The 10,531-nt window shown below is 35.4% G+C and overlaps 1 protein-coding gene across 4 annotated transcripts in view; it reads right to left on the bottom strand.

The window, feature by feature from the left end:
- The window catches only part of BANK1 (B cell scaffold protein with ankyrin repeats 1), a 319,375-nt gene that overhangs the window by 205,355 nt on the left and 103,489 nt on the right, over positions 1–10,531 (bottom strand). For all 4 annotated transcript variants that reach the window (XM_028491690.1, XM_028491692.1, XM_028491691.1 and 1 more), the window contains exon 6: positions 1,487–1,592. In XM_028491690.1, the coding sequence (XP_028347491.1) occupies positions 1,487–1,592 (106 nt within the window). The remainder of the gene's footprint in view (positions 1–1,486; positions 1,593–10,531) is intronic.

The raw sequence follows: 10,531 nt of genomic DNA, 5'->3' as shown, positions 1-10,531 counted from the left end.
GGGATCCTCCCGGACCGGGGCGCGAACCCGTGTCCCCTACATCGGCAGGCGGACTCTCAACCACTGCGCCATCAGGGAAGCCCGATGAGTGTCTTAAGTGAGAGATCATGTCATGTTCCTTTTCTATCCCAACCTAATGTCTAACCTTTGTAAGTGAATCGTGTTGTTAAAATGTATATGGGAGGGCTTCCCTGGTGGCGCAGTGGTTGAGAGTCAGCCTGCCGAAGCAGGGGACATGGGTTCGTGCCCCGGTCCGGGAAGATCCCATGTGCCGCGGAGCGGCTGGGCCCGTGAGCCACGGCCGCTGAGCCTGTGCGTCCGGAGCCTGTGCTCCGCAACGGGAGAGGCCACAACAGTGAGAGGCCCGCGTACCGGAAAAAAAAAAAATGTATATGGGAAATAAAAATAAGTTTGCACTACTATCACAAATTATTTATTCAAAACTAGCCTACCATTGACCTTTCCCCATAATGTAACCTCACCATACATAATGCAGGTTCTAGCACATCTGGGTGAATCACAGTCGGCTGTGCCTTAGGGCTCCTATTCTTTTCTTCCCGCTTCCCTCAGGCCTGCCAGCCTGATGATAAAACTGCTTCAAATAGCACAGAAAATATACAGAAAAAAAATCTCTGCTCATTAGTCCTACAGTATGCCTACAGGAGACCTCTAATATCCTTTTGCTCCATGCCTGTCTTACTCACCATTACATCTCCATCGTAGTGTTTGGCACATACTGGGCATATAAATCTATTATAAACAATGTGTCAACCAACTACACAGGAACAAACTAATATAGAAAGTATGCTACTGAGCTCGTGATAACATTTAGAAGTATGATTTTTTATAGTATCTCCTATATATGCTATTCTTTATCTATGTATATATATATTTATATGATAAAAATAATATGTAGTCATTGTACAAAACACAGATAAAGCAAACTGAAAAAATGTAATCTCCGAAATTGCACAACCCAAACGTAACTGTTAGCAGATGCATATCTGTCCAGACCTTCAATTTATATATATGTATATATATACATATATATAAACATATGCTATTAAACATATGTACTTTTTAAAACAGAGGATCACACTCTATCTACTGCTGTATACCCTGCTTTTATTCAATTAAGTATATATCAAAGCATCACTCCAGCCAGCAAATCAATTTATGATAAAATTTGTTTATGATGGTTGCATTAACAGATGCACCAAAATTTATTTGATCAGTTACCTATCTTTGGAAGTTATTTCCATTTTTGGTAATTATAAATAATGCTATGATGAACAATTTTCATCACACATTATCCAAATATTTCCTTAGAATAAAAACCACTTCTCTCACCAGGGGATGGGAATTGTCAAAACATTTCATCAGCAATGCTATAATATTTATATTACAAATATTGCTATAATATTAAGTAGTTACATACACTGAAATGTGACAAATAGAATAACTGATGCATTTGGAAAATACTCACATTCTTTTTGAGGGTAGATTTCAGTTTGGAGTGATCGGAACTCATAATATGGTATCTCCTGTTTGAATGTTGATGTGAGAATATGATCAAGTTCATCAATGTCATTCTGTTTTCAAATGAAAAGGAAATTTTTTCTTAGTTCAGGTATATACAGAGAAACTCACCTTAGTGTAATATAATAGAAAATTATTGACTGGAGTAAATACTGAGTAATCTTTAATAATACTTACACCTTTTTTTAAAAGAATAATACAAAACATTAGGGACTTGCCTAAAAGCCAATTATTAGAATAATAGAAGAACGGATGCAAGAAATAAGTCTTTGCTTTTGGATGAGTTAATTTACTTAAATACTCACTAATTTTAGAAGAGCATAACAGGAGGTCAATGATAACACTGAAATTTGTTTCAATAATAAATTCTGTTAAAATACATGTTACATTTTAATAAATGAAATAATAAAATGATGAGTCTGATTCTTCACCTTAAGGGTTAGCAATGGAATAGTCTTAAATAGATTACTTTATTTCTGTGTCAAAGTGAGGGAGAATACTCATCTTGGCCTATTTTTCCCCTTTAAATATAAAATAACTATATATCAACTTTATTTCCCTAATCTGAACATTTTGGGAGGAGCCATGCAGAATTCAAGTGTTCTACTACCAATGACATAACCTATCGCAAAGGCCACCGTTCTTTTGAACTGAGTTTTGTGAAGTAATGGCTGGGACCAAATCGACGTGTGACATAGTTGATTAAAGCTGAGGAAGTGGGCCAATCAACAAAGCCATGGGGTGGAGAGAGAACTGTGGAACAAAAGTGTCCAATAAAGACGTTTGAAATGATTTCCAAATAAATTATACATATCGCCAATACGGAGTCACAGAAATTAAATGACTGGATTGAAAAAAAAAAGTTACTCTATTTCTTCATTTTTCAATAATCTGGGCACCTCAAATAATAAAGTGGTTCAGGCCTTTCTGGATTTTCTAAAAGTCCTACCTAGAAGTGGAGAGAAAGGATGAAAGTCTTTTTCTCAACCTATAGCTATGGAATGCAAAGCAAAACCCAACATTAATCGACTTAATGCTATGAACTATGTGAAGCCCTTTGCTCTGGATCATTTATTAAAAAAAAAAAAAGCAGATGGAGGGGAGATGAGACAACAAGCTCTGCCATGAAGACATTCAGGGACTTGTCATTGTTTTGGGGCAATGAACTGAGTTCTAGGTACTATTATACAAAATCTCTACAGGGTCAGGTACAGGGCAGGCAAAAAGGGAAGTGGTTCAATTCCACAGAGGAAGAAACCGTCAGGAAAGGCTCTATGGAGGAGATGACCTAAGTTGAGATTGCTATGCACATAAGGAGCTCTGGACTAAAGGCACAAATTGCACATAGTCAGGGAGGTGTCATGGAGCATGACCTGGTTAAGGATTTCAGGAATTTCCATAAGACTGCAGAAGAATGAGAGAGAGGAAGTGGGCATTTCAAAAAGTGCCTTGTATGTCTGACAAAAAGATTTTAATTCATCAAGCAACAAGGAGTTGTTTAAGGCCTACAATACGTAACATGGGTATGTCTGTTATGTGGATTAAATTAAGCTTATTTAAGTATCAGCATAACTATGACTGCTTATGTGGTTGAATATTGATATTGAGTGGGACCTATTCTATAAATAATGTTGTGAAAACTTTATATTAGAGTAATTATTACTCAGTCTTTTCAGGAAGTCTTGGATAGGAACAGTGGGGCAAAACATTACTGGCAATATATTTGCACATTCTTTATGCTAAAGCTCAAAAAGAATGTTTTAGCTATAGGACTTGATAAAAGGAATTAAGAAATTATAAAAACCCTAATATTAGTTTATAAAGTTTCTTAAAAACTTGTGTCAATGGCCATGAGAGTTCTGCATAGGCTATTATCTCGTCTTTGACATTTTTAAATAAAGAGATAAACTTACTATTTCTTCCCCAAAGTGTACAAGATTTAATGAGTAGAGATTAGTGTGTCATAGAGTTACTACACTCTTGTATAAGTTAGGCATAAGATAACCTCTGGGGTTCCTTCAGCTCTGAAATTCTGAGACACAGAGAATTCAAAAGAGCATGAGTTCCCAGAAGGAATCTTAGAAGTACAATTTCTCACACAGAGGCACTACGACACTTTAATGTGAGAAATGCTACAGCTTATATCATTGAACTTTTAAAATGAAGTATCAGCGTTCTTAGAATCAGAACAAAAGCTCTCACTATGCAGAAAAGGATATTTAATTAATTAAGACACAGTGCAGATACCCTTTAATATTCTAGCCTATGATAACTAGCTGAATCACTTCTGTTTTCAATTTCATAATCATGCTACTAGTATTATACCTGCAAATAAATAAACTGTACAGAACACAAAACAAAGGTGTGAAAAATCACAGAAATGGTTACTAACATAATCCCCAAAGAATTTCTCCCCAGAAGATACCCTAACTAGAAAAACCTGATTTGAGTAGTTATGCTTCTTTTTAAATTTCAAGGATGAAAATAGGCATCATTTCTAAACACTGGCATCGAAATTGGAAAATGCCATAAATTTTTCTCTCCTTAAAATAAAATGTGCAACCCTTAAGAATACTTGATGACGTTGGCACAACTGTTCTCCAAGCAGAAAAATTAAAATGGAGTAGTTTAATATTTGTTCAGCAAAATTCACAACCAACCTAAGACATTAGTTATAAATGAGCAACTTCATATGAAAATAAGAGCAGAATAAAATGATAAAATTATATTGGCAATAGTGTTTGGTTTTAGTAAAAATTAAATATACATAAATAATATAAACATATATACATAAGCATGCACACACAGATCTCTATTTATCAAGAATATGAGAAAAAGAAAGCAGAAAAACTAATATACGAAATAGACAAAAAAATTAAATAGACAGAAGAATAATAACAAAATAATGAAGTAAACATATGACTTTTTCCAAGGGAATTTTTTCAGTGCCCTGTGATGGAATGTGGGATTGATGAATATACTTTAAAAGTAATTTGCATATATATTTATAGATCACACTTCTATTTGAATATGAAGGTGTTATATACATATATACTTATTTCTATAAGCAACTTTATTATAATGAGTATTTCTTTCTAAAAGAGAAAACTACATAAAATATCTATTTTAAAAGATATTAGAATTATGGACTTCTACTTCTGGGAAGATGGAAGAGTTACACTTTCTCCTTTTCTTCTCCTTAAATACAATGGAAATGGTCAGATTTCAATAGAAAATCAATTATCATACAAGAAACAAGAATCAGAAAGATCTCTTAACTAAATGAAAAGAGACAATCAATAAATGCCAACACCAGATGAGAAGTATTTTGTAATTATCTGACAAAGATTTTAAAACAGCCATGATAAAAATGTTTCAAGGGCTTCCCTGGTGGTGCAGTGGTTGAGAGTCCGCCTGCCGATGCAGGAGACACGGGTTTGTGCCCCGGTCCGGGAAGATCCCACATGCCACGGAGTGGCTGGGCCCGTGAGCCATGGCCGCTGAGCCTGCGCGTCCGAAAAAAAAAAAAAAAAAAAAAAGAGAGAGAAAAATTCTCAAACCAATTATCTAGGCTTGCACTTCAAGAATCTAGAAAAATATTACAATAAATTCTAAGCAAGCAGAAAGAAGAAAATAATAAATACAGTGTAGAAATCAATTAACTTGAAAATACAAAAATAGAAAAAAAATTAATGTAACAAAGAGTTGATTTTTTTGAAAGATCAATAAAATTGACAAACTTCCAGAAAGACTGACAAAGAAAAAAGAGAGAACATACAAATGACAAATATCATGAATGAAATAAGAGATACCACTAGAGACCCTGCAGACATCAAAAGGATAATAAGGGAGTACTATGAACAACTCCAAACACATAAATTCGACATGTTAGATGAAATGGACAAATTCCTTGTAAAAACGTACTACCAAATGCATGATCTCTCTCTATTATTTCTACAAATTTCACAAATACATGTGAATCTAAAATTTCTAGTAATTAAAAGTTTAATTAAATACAAACAAACCAGAAAAAAAACAGAAGATATTCATTACACAAAGCTTAATTCCTTGAGGTGAATAGCTGTTTACATAGGAGCACTCCTTCAAAGTTTGATTTGCTCTTTCTTGGATGAGGGGTGTGGACACCTTTTGAGCATGACAGCATTGAGAGACTGTCCTTAAAAGGATTTTAGAGCACTGTAATGTAAGCAGTTGGGAGATATTTAAGATGCATGGAGTGATGTGAAAGGGTGTATATCTTAGGTGTAGGATAAATGTGTACAATGAAATAGATTCAAAGAATCTTAAGAAATAATAATAACTATCACATGTTAAGCACTTATAATGTGTTAGGTTTTATATAGTTTACCTCTTATAACATTCCTGAATGGTAGATTTTTTAAATGCCTATTTTTTTAGATGTTATAATCATGGTACAAAAAATCAGTTACAGCCAAAATTGCAGAGCTAATAAGTAGTAGATTTTAACTTACGGCTTCACATTCTAAACACACCACGTTTCACAATATTACATTCTAGTCATGGAGGAAAGAATAAAATCTGAAATAGAATTTAAGTAAAATAAAGAATAAATTGTGGTCCCATGGTTTCAAAATGGACACTGTAGTTCCAAACATCATATTCATATTTAGCCAAAAGAGGGAGAAAAGGGGCATAGATGGAGGGAAAATGGGGGAAGGTGGCTATTGTGAGCCACAGCTCTAAAGATGTCCCCTTGGTCTCATTGTCTAAAACTGTCTCACATGATCATCTCTAGCTGCACGGGTGGTTAAAAATGTGAGAATCTGGCTTTCTCAGCTTCAATAGTAGAGTGAGGCAAGGAAAAGGGCTTTTAAATATTGATGTTGGGTGAAGAAACCTATAGGGATGACCACAGAATACTGTTATTTTTTTAATCTGGTAGAGAAATACAATAATAGTAAAGAATCTTGGTTAACAAGAGAAATATTTTCAGTGAAACAACCACAGGAGGGTTGTGAAATGTTCGTAATAGGAGACAAAAATCCATCAAATAGCATTTTACTCTTTACCTTCAGGTATCTAAAAGGAAAGCCAATGGTTGAGCTAAAAACATCTTGGTTTTCTTATTATAATGAATTGCTATGCTTGTTTAAGTTTCACCAGTAAAAGAAAAATAAGAAGATAACTTCATTTGTTGCATTGTTCATAATGTGTGCTATGAAAGTGGGCCAAAATAGCCATTTAAAGGAGAATTTTATATATAGCTTACATAACCTATTGTAAACACAATTTTCTCCTACAGCTTGTAAAGAGAATGATAGGTCAGAGAGCAGAGCAATACTTTCTAGGGTTATAAAAAGCCTTTCTTTTTTACTTTATGAGTATTCAACTCCAAGCAGTTAATGTAAAAGAATAATCTAAGTAAGTAAATTGAGCTAAGATAAAAGGGATATTTTCCTTTGTCAAATTAATTTTTCTAAGTTTTGAGTGAGTCAGTTCTTAGAATTTCAACATGTCTGTGACTACATTTGCAAAAATAAATGTAAGAATATAAAGCAATGCAATTTAACACTTCCTTCAAATAGTTTATATTTACTATTGATTAGGTATTCATATAGTTGTAGAATCTCTTTAAATAACTTGAAAGTAATTATAACAGGAAGAAAATATGTTTTGAGATCTGAGAAACCTGTGTTGACATGCCTGCTCAGGAATCATTAGCTGTGGACCTTAACAATACTTACCTGACAGAATTACTTAGGAGTTTAAATGAGTAAATATGTAAAATCTCCAGTAAATCTTAATTCCCTTTTCTCGGAATACTTTGATGTGAGCCCTCAGATATAACTCACGAAATGTAATCATTGTGATTTAGAAAAGTGCGTATCTATTCATGAGGAGAATCACTCCCCAAACTAGCCTTTGCACTGACTGAACAAATAATTTAGTTTGTTTTTTCTTTCTAAATTTTTAAATTAAGTAACACATCTTTAAAACTAGTTAGAATGTAGGTTTTATATTGTAATACAGGGACGCAAAATGCCAGAGGCTTAAGAAAGATAGATGCCCATTTCTCTTTAACATAAAAATCTGGAATGAGGCAGTTCAGGGCTGAAGTCATGGCTCCCTGATCACGGGATCCAGGCTCTATTTTGTTTTACTAGTAATACCCTTTTCATGGTTCTGGATGGTTCATCCATCATTCCCTTGTTAGCACTGCAGCCAGAAAAAGGAAAAAGTCAGTGAGGGGGAGAGCATGACTGCGCCCTTCTTTTAAGGACCTGATCAGAAATTTGTAAAAATCACTTCCACTGACATGCCATTGGCTATTAGTTATATGACTACACCTAGCTGCAAGGGAGTCAGGAAGTGCAATAATTACCTGGGTAGTCATGTGCCCAGATAAAAGTTATATTGCCATGTAAGAAAGGAAAAAGAAATACTAGGGAACAATTAGCAGTTTCTGCCATCTCCATCAACAATGCAAAATGCATAAACATCATAATTATGCAAAGGCAATTGATAAAAGTTAAAAAAAAGAAAAACACTCTTCTAGACCACTGATTGAAGCTTGACTGTGCTGAAATTTTCAACTGGACCCCACCCACACCCCCCTCACAAAATGTCAAAAAGTCTCAAAAATTTAATTTGACTAAACTTGAACAGACTCTTTAATGGAGATATTTAAATGACATTAATGATGAAACAAAGAAACAAACAAACAAAAAGCAAAGCTTTTCTATGGCAGGCATTAGATAGAGCAACCATAAGAAGCATGTCTTTTCTTACCCTTACCTCCCTCTAACAACTATTTTGTAGCAACTTACTGTTAATATGTAATAAAATAAGGCAGTTTTAAAACAAATAGTGTACTAGCATATTCAAAGAAAAATCTTTCAAAGAAGCCTTCTCTAAATGATACAATGATTTTCTGAAAATTTTTGGGAATTATTCTTTTGGGTTGTTTTAGATGCTAGTTTCCAAGACAGACAACAGAATTAGTCTCATCGTTTTATATTCGTTTGTTTTTTTTCCTTTGTTGTCCTTCCCTTCTTTGCCCAGCTCTTTCTACTTCAGTCAAAAGCAGCACTGCTTTATCCAATAGCCTGATAACCTTCTCCAAAAGGTCTGTACCTATGCTATCAGGAAGCCAGTGTCTGTTGGAACAAGGGTCTCTGACAGATGGATCACTGGAGGTTGGGTGGGAAACTTAATGTGTGATATGCTTTCACCCAACAAAATACGTATTGAGCAGCCAATGTGTCTGGCAGTGCTCTTGGTTCTGGACATGAAACGGGGAACTAAATAGATAGCATCTCTGCCCTTATTGACCTTGGAGTCTAATGAGAGGCAGATAATGAGAGGTAATTTGAGAAATATCACACACAGAGATGTCAAGTTAGAATGTGATCAGTATTACAAAGAGATATGCAGGGAGAAGTATGGATCAGGGCAGGCTCCACTGAGGTAGAGATGCTGGATTAAAACTTGGGGTTAGAATTAATTAGATGAAGATAGTGCTAGGGAAGGCGGAGAGGAAGAGTGTTTCAGTTAGAGAGAGGAGCACATATAAAGGCCCTGGGGTAGGAGATTAGGAAGGAAAAGTTCAGGAAGTAAAGCAGACCAGCATTCCTGGAATGCAGAGGTGAGGCAGAGGATTAAGCTTGAGAAAGAGAGGGGACAGTGACAGCAAGGCCATATTGTTCATGTTAAAGATTTTTAATCCATACAACAACTGGAATCTATTGAAGTATTTGAGCAGGGGAATTACATGCTGAGGTCTTTCTTTTTAAAATAGCCTCACAGACCAGGGACTTTAGGGTGTGTGCACAAACCTACAGTAGGGGACCAGTTAGGAGGCTAGCCTAGCAGTGTAGGCAAAAGGAAAACGTAGACTAAAGTGTCAGAACTGGAGCGATATGGAGAGAAGTGAGCAATATTTAGTAAGTAAAACTGATATGGCTTAGTAATGGATTGAACTTATAGGGCGAGAGAGTACAAGGTATGAGGAGACACTTGTGTTTCTGGCTTTTAAACTAGATTGATGATGATGCATTTCATGAGTTAGAGAACAGTGAGAGATGGGCTTAAAGGAAATCCACATTTGGAGTATACCTCATAGGTCAGTGAGATAACCTGCAGAGGAAATGTCTATCGAAAAAAGAAGGGTATCTAAGAATCAAAACTGAATAGATTTAAATTTTCATTTTCTAGATCTAGAAAGAAGAGATTGCAAAGGATATTGAAAAGCAAAGGTGAAGGATGTAGGAAGAAAACCAGGAACATATGTCTTCCTAGAAGCTGAGAAAAAAGATTATATCAAGAAAGTGAGTTCGGTCAATGGCGTTAATTGCTGCTGAAAAGTCAAGTTAAATTGAATGAAAAATTGTTCATTGGATTTGCTAGAAGGGACTTGAGCATAATTGACATATATTTGTTTGTGTGTTGCTACTTAATAAGGTTGATGACACTAAATGGCTGATCTCTGGAAAAAAATAATAAATTCTCAGAAGCTGAATTTTACTTGTCAAAGATTTACTTTACTTCATTTCCTTTGTCTTGATACAGTTTAGTGTAGAAGCACATTTCATGAATGCTAAACACAATTTAGACTTCCCAAATTATATTCCACTTTATTTCTTTATCTTATTGTTGATACTATTTAGTAAAGAGACCCACAAGAATGCATAATGACTTTTAGAAAATGCAAACAAACACATTTTGCCACAAGGTTTTTTAGTCTTCTAATTTCCAAAGGGTTATTGATGATTTGGGGTTTGTTCCTACCGTCTTATGAGTGAGCATTGTTAACTGCGTTTGACTTGTGCCTTGTTTTCAGGATTGTTTAAAAATATTCCATATGGGCTTCCCTGGTGGTGCAGTGGTTGAGAGTCCGCCTGCCGATGCGGGGGACACGGGTTCGTGCCCCGGTCCGGGAGGATCCCACGTGCCGTGGAGCGGCTGGGCCCGTGAGCCACGGCCGCTGAGCCTGCGCGTCCGGAGCCTGTGC

This window comes from Physeter macrocephalus, chromosome 7 (assembly GCF_002837175.3).
Source record: "Physeter macrocephalus isolate SW-GA chromosome 7, ASM283717v5, whole genome shotgun sequence".
In the NCBI taxonomy this organism is placed as follows: Eukaryota; Metazoa; Chordata; class Mammalia; order Artiodactyla; family Physeteridae; genus Physeter; species Physeter macrocephalus.
The sequence above is the reverse complement of the archived record's forward strand: the minus strand, read 5'-3'. Positions and strand labels throughout refer to the sequence as shown.